Genomic DNA, 12,751 nt, shown 5'->3' with positions numbered 1-12,751 from the left:
TGGGGCAAGGGCGATCAGGGGTAGCTCGTTAACGGAGATTTGCCGTGTTGTGGCGTTAACGTCATTTCAACGAGATTAACGCTGACAGCACTAGTGGGAACACAACGAATATGACTGCGCGTTTACGCCGACATCATCCTAGTGCAAAGAAAAGTGGAAGCAGACAAAAACAACAAGCATGCATGCTACAAACTTTACTCGAGTCATTTAGACAGCTGTTAGCACATGATTCTCCTTATGGGGACCTGATATGTTTAATATTGTGGCAAGCTCAGACAAGGTGGAGACGGAGGTGTCGTTTGGTCTTGCTTCCCGTGAGCTAGCCAGGGAGCACAGCCGTTTATTGACATTTGCAGAAGAACACTGCCGCTAGCTAACTGCTCAGCACGGCAACTGCACAGCAACAACAACACACAGAGCGCCCTCTGACCCCGGAAGGACACACCGTCGCAGCGAGAGGGCGTCACCCGTCACTATGGCAACATAAACAAAACATAACTGTACAAACAGAACTCTGTAATAAACTCTCTTTTCCAAAGATGAGTGATTCCTCAATCAGATAATTTATTTTTTAAATTACTTTTGTTTCAGCAACATTCAATTTAAAAACTGTACTTTTGAGTTAAAATATATATTTATAATTTTAATAAATGACAAATTAAAAAGGCATGAACATTTTTTTGTATCGAAAAAATATCGAACCATGACACCAAAGTATCGAACTGAACCGAACCGTGAATTTTGTGTATCGTTGCACCCCTAGTTTATACAGTCTTTTGCAGATATCTTGAGTCACCCCTCATTTCATTACCAGAATTGCTCTTGAGCCATAGCTCTTCAGGCTTTCAGAAGGTCTTTAAAAGTGTCTTCTTTGGACATGTCTGCTTTTTCATTCATTTTCCGTCCAGTCCTTGTACCTAAATTTTATCTTTACACGCTGTGTTACTAGCAGCCTGTTGCAAAAAGATTAACACCGTTTGGCAGGCATAAAAATAGTAGTTTTGCGCCAACAAAGTGATTCTCAAAGAGCTACTAGTAACATTCAATTCAATTTTATTTATATAGCGCCAAATCACAACAACAGTCGCCCCAAGACGCTTCAACATCAGATGGACAGTATCTGAAAGTTATGTCCTTAAGAAATAGGAAAAAAACAAGCAAAGACCTGACACAGGACCTGAGAGATGCATGTGGTCTTTCAACTGATTCATCTACTTTTCATTGAAGCCACATCAGAAATGGTCTCAGTGGAAGGGTGGCAGGCAAAACACCATTCTTAAGGGATGGAAACAAGAAAAGGATGAGATATGCCAAAGTACACAAGAACTGGACTTAAAATCAGTCTTATGAGGTGATGACCCCAGATTTTGTTAATGTGTCCAGAAGAGGCCTGGAAAGAGATACAACAGTGAGTGTCTACAGTCACCTGTAAACATGGTTTGGATTTGGAATTCAGTCAGTGGTGTGGGGGATTTTATCTAAACTGATGGAATGAATACAAAGAAGCACTGGCAGATTTTGATGTGCCATGAAACATCAAAGCAACAGTGTCAGTCATGGATTGGTCTCACCAGAGATCAACACTATTGAAGCAGTGTGGGTTCATCCTTTTTTAAAAATAATGTCATTCAAGAATCCTCGAGAACTGTTCCTGAAAATTTCTTTAAGAAATTACAAGAAAGTTTAACTACGAAAGTTCAAGCTGTGTTGAAGAAACACATGATATGATGTTATTAAAATTGTACACACTCTGTTTCTGCCTTATAGACTCTATTTCTAATTATGTTTACATGTGCCAATAAGTTATTGCACCTATTTCCTACTTTGCTAGCAAAATAGGGGCAGCTCATGTCATGTACAGCATTGTGAGACCATCCATTACATAACACAAGTTACCAAAGCATAGTTTTAGGATTATTCATTTATCTTTACAATTAGAATTCTTCAAGTAATGACAGCAGAGCAAGTGGCATCACTCATTTTTATGCTACTGTTATATGGAACTAAATATTATTTATTTATGTCACTTTATTCACTCTCAATTATAATAATATAGAACCAGTAACCAGTCAAGAATATACTGGAAAAGACATGTAATGAGACAATTTAAAATTGTATTTATATAGCACCTTTCTAGATAAAAAGAGCACTTTGTGATCTTTTTAGTGCTTTTAAAAGAGCACTTTGTGATCTTTTTATCTGCACTTTATGTATCGAAAAACTGGTTATGTAAAATGAATTTATTTGCACTTAAAAGAGGGCGGTTCATTTTTTGTCACTGTGCCCCTTTTTAGTATAAAGGTGCAATATTTTCAACATTTGATTATGAAATGTCTTCATAACAGTTTGCTGAATTTTATCGTAATCTTCAATGTAAATTTATCAGTTTGCTGCGAAGACACCGTAACCCAACTGATAAGAAAAATGTTGTGCAATATCTAATCCTCACTAATGTGATATGTCACAAATTTAAGCCCAGTTGTGTGTACTCTTGCTAAATCATTCAAGTGCAGGGATTGTGAGAAAATGGTTTAGGACATTGTAGGCAATGGAATAATAAAGGTTGTGGGTTCGAGTCCCACCAGAGTCACTGATTTAAAGGGGAGAACTTTATTGAAGGTTCCTGCTACACAAAAAGAATAATAGCTGGTGTGACAGAAGCTGTTTTAAAATTTCAGAATTAAACTTAAACCTAAAACTATGTGACAAAAATGACCAACAAAAAGATTTAACAATTTAAAGTATATTGTCATTGAGAAAAACATTAATCAAATGAAAGATTTCCTGTTCATTTTCTTTGAGTTTTGATTTTTGTCATGAGTATAATGAAAGGAAGACTACATTATGAACGGTTTACCAGGAATGTGACGTCTAAACATGACAATTGCTGTAGGTTTTAGTGTACACAATATGAATCGATGTTGCCCAAATGCGCATGTGCGAGTCTTATTTATTGATAAAAAAAGGTCACGAACTCTGACCCTCCCACTACCTGCAGCAAACACTTAAAAATATTAATTTATTTAAGGCAGCAAAATATCTGACCCAACAGCTCGTCGAAAGGTAAGACTTTATTAGTTATGCGGAGAGGAGAGGTTAAAGAAGGATCCGTGAGCGGCCAGTAACACAGGAAGGGAGGGAGTGTTCAGTAGGTCTACAGTAGGGAAGCTGCCATTAGCTACCAACTAGCAAAAAGCTAATTTAGCTCGCTAGCACTGTCGTGTGGAGCTGGGAGCATAAGACATAAGATCGGCAAGTATGTAAAGATCCTGCTATGTTTGTGAGACTCTACAGACAGTTATAGAGCTAACATCATAGGTTAACGCATAACGTCAGTAATATCGTCAACATATATGCTATCTAGCTATGTTAGCCGCTTTAGCTAACCGTGCTACGGCTATCTAATGTTAGCTGCTGTGCTAGCGTCGCAAACCACACTGCGTAAAGCAAGCAACAGCATCCTTTCCGTAAGTGTGAGTATAACAGCAGCAATTTAAAAGTGTTAAATCGTGAGCTGTTCTCAAATGCCGATTCGCGTGGAAGTCCGGTGCCAGAATTATTGCGATTTTTGGTCAGTTGTGAAAAACGGAGCGCAACTGTTCACTGTACGATTCGGCATCATGGGCCTTGAACCCTAGCATGCTTTAACCCTTCAATGTTGACCTTTCACCCACAGGAAAAGAAATACCTTTATCTTCCGTATCGATTTTAAATAGTTGGCTGTCAGGAGGATGTATGTTTTCATACAGTGTCTTTGTCGTTCATTTATTGTTACTTTGCCGCGACATTAAGCTGTCTTTTATCGCAAGGCCACCAATAGTGCATTTTCGAGCTAGCACCGGCTTGATTGGTTAGCACAGGCCACAAATTAACATGTAGTTACTGACACTGTACATAACAGATTAAATACCTATATTTTTATATTGGTTTAGTAAAAGTTATTTCAAGCAATGCATGACTTATTAGCTTTTGACATAATTTAAAAATATAAACAGATGTCGGGCTGTAACTACAAGGACTGGAGAAAACTGGAGTATGAATAATTATTGGTTATGTAAGTATAAGTTCTGCCAGACTTATTTGCTCTTAGTTGAAATATATCACGTTGTCCCAGCTCCCTTTGCAGACATCAGATTATTAAAAAACACTAATTAGATCTTTGGTAGAACCTAAGAAATATTTTTTGTGATTAAAAGATGAGTCTTCTGCTATTTTACATTACTCTTTCTATTAACATGTTATCAGTTGATTAATCAAGTTAACTTTGATTGTGTTTGTTCCTCCTATTTATAGACTAGGGCTATTGTCCAGAAATATGAGATCGAGCCAACAACAATAATAATTATAACATTAACTATAATAATATTAATGATAACAGAGGAAATGTAACTCCAGGGTGACCTCTTCCTGCATTATTTGCACTGTTCATTGTAAAACACTTAGAAGCTGAACTGCGTTTCAACAAGTGTGAACTGTGAACTGAGGGATTTTCCTGACTCAAACTGACCTGTGGTGGTGTCGACTGAACTGCATATAGTTAAGTCAAAGGGCAATGTGGCCTTAATTAACAGAGGACTATGCATTTTTTTGGCCATATTAAAATCAAACTCCAATTATCGAAAAAAAATTGTTGAAAAAATACTTTCATCAAGTTCTCGTGATTTCACTGTAGTAGAAGGCCAAACCCTCTTTGGTTGGCAAATTTCTGCTTACTTAAGACAAGTCTGTGCCTTTTCTTGTTATTTGATGCCATTTGATGAACACAAACATATTTTACAATTGAGTAAAGAAAACTACTTTGAAAAATGTGTTACATTTTTTTATTTTAATTTTTATATCACAGTTCTATATTCCTGGGAAATCCCTGGCATCTGCTAAAAATGGTCTTAAAATGTATTTGCTAGATCTCAACCTATAGAATATTATTGAGGCTGACTTTAATGTTTATTTTTAGATAGGAAAGCATTTCTGTATATCAGCTGAGACTGACTTTATTTAGCCAGTCAATCAGTGTGTTGAAAAATGAAATGACTGGCAGTTTGTTTTAAGAACTATTTGGCAATTTACTGTGAAGCCACTGCTGACTTTGCTTTTCTGTTTAATTTTTGTGCAAAACAACCAGTCATGCATATTTTTAGAAAAAGCCTCAGCATTAGAAAAAACATATTTTTATCGTGGGGGAAAGGATGATAAATCAGAAGTGATGATAAGTGATTCGGGGATTTGTTTACTGTAAGAACATTGTGAAGTAATTGTTTTGTTTTTAAAGGATATTCTCTGATCCCAACAGAGTAATACAGATGTTTAATTGTACAGGTGTGCCTGTTTCATGGGGCACTGATGTGAACGGTGGTGGAGGAAGGTGTGTGCAATATCAGAATGGATGGACAGGCTCAAAGGATTCAGCTTGTGTCTGCAGACAACAACATGGCGTTAGGACACAGAATCCAGGTGATGATATGGCCCGTTCTCCCCCAGAGACTGAATTTGTGTGAATAAATAAAGATGCGCAATTTGCTTGTAAAATGTGTCAATTCCACTTATCATTTCAGCACATGCAGTAAACACCTGCTCATGTTTTTATATATATATATATTTTTTAACAGATTGTAACCGATCAGCAGACTGGACAGAAGATCCAGATCGTCACAGCACTTGAGCCATCTTCCCCTGGAAAGCAGCAGTTTATCCTAGCAAATGCTGATTATTCTTCTGGGGGGAAAGTAATTCTGGCCAAGCAGGAAGGCTCACCCAACAAGGTCATCCTCACTACTCCAGATGGTTCTGGGGTTAATCAGCTGCTGTTTGCCTCCCCCGAACTCACTGGGCAGCAGATTCAGGTATTGCCTGAAGATGTTATTGACTCCTTCCAGTTTTGATAAACAAGCTGAAAAGTCTAATGACTGGGGCATGAATATGTTTAGTCAGCCTGCTTGCAGTGTTTGCTGTATTAAATTATTCAATTTCTGGGGTTGTTTGGCAGTTTGTGACTGAAAGCTCAGACCAGTCTATTGTGAAGCCTGTTGTGGAGTACTGCGTTGTCTGTGGGGATAAGGCCTCAGGTATGCATTAGGTATATATATATATGTGTGTATAGAGAGAAAGAGATTTTTTTTTTTTTATAATGTTGGTATTGAAATGACACATAAGCACACCTGATTACATTTCCCTTTCATCTTTCAGGACGTCATTATGGAGCCGTTAGCTGTGAAGGCTGTAAAGGCTTCTTCAAACGCAGCATAAGGAAGAACCTGGTGTACACATGCAGGGGCTCCGGAGAATGTGCTATTAACAAGCTACACCGAAATCGCTGCCAGTACTGTCGACTGCAGCGCTGTATAGCTCTGGGCATGAAGCAGGACTGTAAGAAACTGTAATACTATATTAAGTTATTAAGAACCTGCATGATAAAATACTGACGTGACTATGACTTTGATCTCTTAGCTGTTCAGTGTGAGAGAAAGCCTGTTGAAGTCACTGCGAGAGAAAAATCCGTCAACTGTGCAGCCTCCACTGAAAAGATCTACATCCGCAAGAACTTGTGTAGCCCTCTGGCTGCTACACCTACTTTTGCATCCGACAAGGAAACTGCTCGGTAAATCTTACTTAAACTCTAATATACTGATAAGACAGTTGTTGTTATTATTAGTTTTGTTGAATTCTGCTAAATGTCCACAGTGTAAGAAAACATAATAAATAAAATGTGCTGTACATGTTATTTTTCTACATTTCCAATGCCTTGCTTAGTTATATTGAACTTACATTGGAAGTCTTTTATGTAACGTTATATACAATTAGAAGCTCGATTAATATTTCTGCCTGGAAATGATTATTTTGCTACATGGCCTTGTAAAGTGTAATGCAATATGTGATGTCAAATCTCTTAACATCAGATCTACAAGTTTGCTTGAGTCAAGTATGTTGCTCAACATTCAGCAACCCTTCTCCAAGCTGGAAAACACCATCTTGATTCCAGCTTCACCTGAAAAGGTAACACGGATGCAGTATAACTGTATTATGCTTATATGTTTTCTACCTTATATACAAGCAGAGAACTTTAGAGTGTTTAGGATTAAACAAACAAACGAAACTCATTGCACATTCACTGATGAAGACGTGTCCTAATAAGTTTGCTGTGAACCAGTTTTGTCCCTGTTGTTTCTGGGACCAGTTCAGTGACCAGACTGTTCGATAACAACTGTCCCCTCCTCAGCAGGAGGACCCATGCCAGGGTGACCTTGGAACACTGGCAAATGTAGTAACATCCCTTGCCCACCTCAACAAGAGCAGAGAAGCGAGTGACAGCGGAAATGATCTGATGGGAGCTGAAACACTTAGCAACGGTGACAGCTCAATGACTGATATCCAGGGAGATGAACAAACTGCAAGTGATATCTCGAGGTGAGAGCTGTCGTAAGAAATCAAGATGCTTTGATGCTGATACCGAGGCCTAAAGAAGCACCAGAATGAAACTCACGAAACTCTCTGGCTTCTATTTTCTGTTTGTCATAAAGCTGTAATTGAATTTCCTGCAGGGCCATGTGGTTTCTAATTCGATCTTAAGGTTTTAATTAGACTGGCACTCTGCTGATCAAAAGTATAGCATTTTGCATCTGTGACAGTGGTGCTGTATTGCTTTGTGATGAATCTCCTGTAATATACAACTTATAAATGCAAATGTGAGGATTTTTCAGTGCAAGCATTTTTCAAAATATAATAAGTGTATATGTTGTGTATCATTAGAGCTTTTGACACGCTGGCCAAAGTCCTGCACCCTGGTGATGGCTCAGCAGGAGAGTCCTTGGAGGCTACAATGCAGCTGATATCAGGGGACCAGTCGGGCCCTGTGGTGGAGCTGGAAGGACCTCTACTTTCTGACAGCCATATCCCTTTCAAGGTAAAAGGACAGCCACTGATTGTGACTCTCCCCTTTGATTAAAAACACCCGATTGTGTTAAAACAGAGCTGCATTGTTAGCATATTTTTGTTTTCTTTCCCCATTCCTGCAGCTTATGATGCCTTTGCCTGTGCCAGAGTACCTCAATGTCAACTACATCTGTGAATCGGCTTCACGGCTACTTTTTCTCTCTATGCACTGGGCACGCTCCATACCTGCCTTTCAAACCCTCGGGTAAGCCTGTTGTTGCAAGAATATTCTTTGTGGATAATGTCTGTTAAATCACGTGTCTTTGAAGTGCACCGTTACATGTGCACGCACTGTCCTTTGTAGTACATTAACCATGTGCATTTTGTTTTACAGCGGGCAAGACAATGACATTAACCTGATGAAAGCCTGCTGGAATGAACTTTTTGCCCTGGGTCTGGCACAGTGTTCAAATGTAATGAATGTCGGCACCATCTTAAGTGCTATTATCAACCATCTCCAGACCAGCTTACAGGAAGGTAGGAGAGCTCTGCTGCTGTCTTCCTGAGAGGTTTAATACTTGTTTACAGTTTGAGAAAGAGGAAAGCTGTTAAGCTAGACAGACTCAGGGGACAGTAACACAAGATGTTCAATGAATCAAACAAATTTTTATTTTGAAAATGGAAGCAACAAGTGCTAATGCATATAAAAAACAAATAAACACAAAATCATTAAAAGCCATCCTATTCACAAAGAAAAAAACAAAATGTTGACAGTTTCCTGTTGGAAAAGGAGGATGAGGAAGCAAATGCTTATCAATTCCTACCCCTATCTTGTCTTATTCACTTTTGTGGCATGTCTGTTACATCATGCCCTTTTTTTCCCCTTGGTCTCACAGAGAAGCTGTCCCCAGAGAGAGTGAAAATAGTGATGGAGCACATTTGGAGGATGCAGGAGTTCTGTAACAGCGTGTCCAAGCTTTCCCCCGACTCGTATGAATATGCCTACCTCAAAGCTATTGTACTCTTCAGCCCTGGTGCGTAGACAATCCCCCCCGATTTGCACAAAAGCAGATTCCTTGGTGTACTCAAGTCTGACTGTGCATATACATTATTTTTTGTAACAGATCATCCGGGCATAGATAATATCCCACAGATAGAGAGATTCCAGGAAAAAGCCTACATGGAGCTGCAGGACTATGTAACCAGAACATATCCAGAAGACTCTTACAGGTTTGTAGGCTTCACCTCTGTGCTGCATAACGCCGGCAATGCTGGAAACGCACCATAAGTTTTTTAACTCTTAAAAAGCTGTGTGTGTGTGTGTGTGTGTGTGTGTGTTGTTCTCGTAGATTTACTTGTTACATGTTGAATTTGATGTCTGTTTCTCATCAATCCCAGGTTATCCAAGCTGTTGCTGCGTCTCCCTGCCCTCAGGCTGATAAGTGCAGCTGTCACCGAGGAGCTGTTTTTCGCTGGGCTCATTGGCAACGTGCAGATTGACAGCATCATCCCTTACATCCTCAAAATGGAGTCCACTGATTATAATAGCCAGGCCGCCTCTGCTGTCTGACGCGCAGCTATTTATTATAGCGACACGAGACTGAAGATTCAGTGGCCGCCTATTCACGTCACTGAAAGGTCATAACATAATGACCGAGTTTAACTTGTGAATTTTTTTTTTCACATCTTAACTTTGTCCTTCATCTGACCCCTTAGGAACCTGTCAGTAGAGCGCAGCTCACAATTAGGACAAATAAAATCAACTCCCAATTGCAAGGAAGCCTATCTGTATCTGCCTGTTCAGGAACAAACCCTTTGAAACTTGGATGGTAGGCTTGGTGCGTGCTTTTTATTGTACATAATATTTTATCCTTAAAAGACTCCAGGCCTTGTGTTTTTTTGTTTTGTTTTGTTTTTTGGCAAATCTTGTTTGTACTTTTGACGACATCAGTACGGTTCGTTTTCATACACAGCTTTTTTAATAGTGGTAATTATTAAGTAATTAAGAAAAAAAAAGTTGTCATAATGTGAACTGAATTGTGAGATCAATTAAAGTTAAAACTTTTATTTTTCATTTGTTTGCCAGTCCAAAGGATCGGCAACATCGCTTTTCAAAAAACTGACGTCATCTGGATCTGAAGTATTTGTGTATATAGCTTTGTATATAGAATTGACCAAGGCTAACGGGCAGCACTTGGTAGTTCGTGGGTTTCATCTTTTTTTGGACAAATTCACACGAACAGAAAATGATGGTCATATCATTTGAAAATAAAAACATCTTTCAAACATGATTGTCAGCAGGAGTTGACGGCACTGATTATTTTGAATGAATGATACTTTTATATAGCGCACACAAATATAACACGTGTTTTGCACCATTACCAGTCATGTTAAGAAAACTTTGCACATAAACAGGTTTTGTTTTCATTATCATTCAGTTTTAGGTGAAAATATTTCAGTCATGACTGCAAAAGTGCTTTAAAAATACAGCCTCACTGGAGAAAGACAACAGCTTGTGAATTGTGATAATCTGCAGATGGATGAACATTCATACTTCAATAAGAATTTAATAGTGTAGTTGTTTACATATTTACCTAACAAGCAAAAGTTCCCAGATTCATTTGCAGGAGGAGACATAAATCCCTTTGGGGTTGCATCCAGTGCACAAAATCATGCAGAGTTGCCTGCTATGGTGACCCCGTATGAATAAGGCAGCATCTGAAAGTAGCTTTCTAGAAGTAAATGAGACAAATGTTCTTGAGCATGCAGAGACAAAGCTCAAACACCATTTTAAACACCTTTCTCATGAACTAAATCATTCTCAGAACGAAACTGGCTCAAAGTGGTTGACCACAAGGGGTTTGTAAACCCACTGTCTCATGCAAAGCAGAAAAGCCCACTTCCAAAAGGCCATTTAACTGAGATCTATTCAGAACTTCACAGAGAAATAACGCTAACCCTAGCTATGTACTCATAAGTGCAGAGGGCTGATCAGGTGATATTTGTCACATTTATATTTTCAGCGGCTTCCTCTCCACCACAGCGCTGAAAGCATCCAGTTTGCAGCCAATCCCAGAGCCAGCCTTCCTAATCAGTTTATTCAGTCTGTTCAGTGTCACCAGCTCTGATGCTGTCCCCCAGCAGAGTACACAGTGCTTGCCACAGCTTAGTGATAGAAAATCTCCCATCATTTTGTGGCACACACTGAGAGATATCATCTTACCTGGGAAATCAAACTTACTACTCCGCTTTCTGTACACAGCTCTTTGTGTTGGTCCTGCAGTTCAGCCTGTTGTAAACAATGATGATGACAATGGTGGTAAAAGTATAACTTCCAGGGGGGAATAAATGTATTTTGTCAGACTTTTCTCTATATAAGTACATTTAAGTAATGCTTCAAAATAAGAATTTCAGGATGTCTCCTGAGTTGCAAGACCTGTTTCTAGCAGGACTTTGGTTTCACTCAGTCTAAATGCTAATTCTTGGAAGCTGAACCGCTTCTATAAACACACCAGATTGTTTACATGTCCCTTCTGAATTAGTAATACAAAATCTGCATCCTGCCCAACCGACTTATTGTTGTGTTTTGTGTCAAATGACATGACGGTGGAAGATGTTGCAGGGCGCTGTGCTTACAGCTTGTGTTATAAGCTCATCAATGTTTAATCAGAGCTCAGCGCATATACGTAACTGAACGGAGGACAGTGTCTGCAGGCTTTGTGGTAGTTACACCATGGGTGTGTCCAGCTAATTAAAAGCACAGATAGGAGCATTAAAACTTGATGAACAAATGAATGATGTTGTCTGCTGCTATTTTTTGGAAGTCCATTGTCCAGTGTATCCCAGAAGCTTCTTTGTGTGGTTCTCCTTAGTCCTGTCAAACTAGTTCATCGCTTTATTCACCACCTTTGAACTGCATAAGCTCCTGCATATCAATGTGTGATGCAAACCAGTTAAGAAATGGGAAACAACACGGTAACTGTTAAGGTTCGGGGATTTGTGATGCAACACGAGCCTGAGTGTTTATGGTGGATTAGCTCATTCTGAGCTGAATCTGAATGAAAGAACCAGTTGGGTTGTTCTCATGGCCTCTGGGGTGTCTGTGCAGCTGGGAGGGGTGAGGAGGAGGAGGGGGGGGGGGGGGGGGGGGGGTTGAAAAACAAGGTGACAGAACCGGTTATATGTAAGCCAGATTCTTTTACATCAAATTGAAATACTTCTTGGAGGGAAACATCAGCACGATATGTCAGTTATGCTGTCGGTTTATCTAAAATGATCAAACTTGCTGTGAGTATCATCAGGCCAAACCTCCTTCCTTCCTGTTAGGCCTGCTGATTGTCTGGTTATAGATACATGCAATCATCACCCTATTTTACAACATTTTTCACTTTGCAGCGTGTACTGCTTAGTTTTCTTCCGCATTTTGACTGCCACCCTGTTTTTCACCACTTAAGCTGAAATATTATCACGTAATAACGGTTATCACATTTTTTTGCACTTTTGCACTTTCATTTCTTGTATTTATTTTTGCACAGTTTTAAAAATGACCGCATCGTTCAATGGAATTAACCCTACAGTAAGAAACAAAGGGTTTGTTCCCCACAAGTAATTACTTTAATAGTTTATATAGATTGGTTTTGAATACATGTTCATCAGTGTATTTTTTACAACGACACAGTAAGTAATATCTGAGTGAATCCTCATGCACTTTGTGATACTTAAATTTTCAAAACTTCATAGCTCAGAGGAAAATAAAACACTTTTTTTCTTTTTCACACCACAACAACACCACATTAACAGCTGGGTACTAGTAACCCAGTTTCAGTACTACTTCTTTTTTTAACTGCTCCCTTCAGTGGCCCCTACTGCAGATCATCCGCACCCT

At 39.1% G+C, this 12,751-nt stretch overlaps 1 protein-coding gene across 5 annotated transcripts; it reads left to right on the top strand.

Annotated features, from left to right (window-relative positions):
- The first annotated feature begins 2,928 nt into the window (after nt 1-2,928).
- nr2c1 (nuclear receptor subfamily 2, group C, member 1) lies at nt 2,929-10,163 on the top strand. 5 transcript variants are annotated; one of them, XM_005929068.3, is made up of 14 exons: nt 2,929-3,063; nt 5,317-5,451; nt 5,607-5,840; nt 5,984-6,062; nt 6,184-6,363; nt 6,445-6,595; nt 6,894-6,990; nt 7,214-7,401; nt 7,744-7,897; nt 8,010-8,131; nt 8,261-8,403; nt 8,763-8,900; nt 8,991-9,096; nt 9,265-10,163. In XM_005929068.3, exons 2-14 carry the CDS (start codon nt 5,380-5,382, stop codon nt 9,434-9,436), a joined length of 1,836 nt encoding a protein of 611 aa, XP_005929130.1. In that variant the 5' UTR covers nt 2,929-3,063; nt 5,317-5,379; the 3' UTR covers nt 9,437-10,163. The 5 variants fall into 5 exon arrangements, with proteins under 5 accessions (XP_005929130.1, XP_005929133.1, XP_005929129.1 ...); XM_005929071.3 differs by lacking the exon at nt 2,929-3,063 and adding an exon at nt 3,080-3,256 and having other exon boundaries at nt 7,217-7,401; XM_005929067.3 differs by lacking the exon at nt 2,929-3,063 and adding an exon at nt 3,081-3,256.
- Nucleotides 10,164-12,751: the final 2,588 nt, after the last annotated feature.

Source organism: Haplochromis burtoni, unplaced genomic scaffold (assembly GCF_018398535.1).
Source record: "Haplochromis burtoni strain Fernald_Lab_line unplaced genomic scaffold, NCSU_Asbu1 Contig_77, whole genome shotgun sequence".
Taxonomy (NCBI): Eukaryota; Metazoa; Chordata; class Actinopteri; order Cichliformes; family Cichlidae; genus Haplochromis; species Haplochromis burtoni.
The sequence above is the reverse complement of the archived record's forward strand: the minus strand, read 5'-3'. Positions and strand labels throughout refer to the sequence as shown.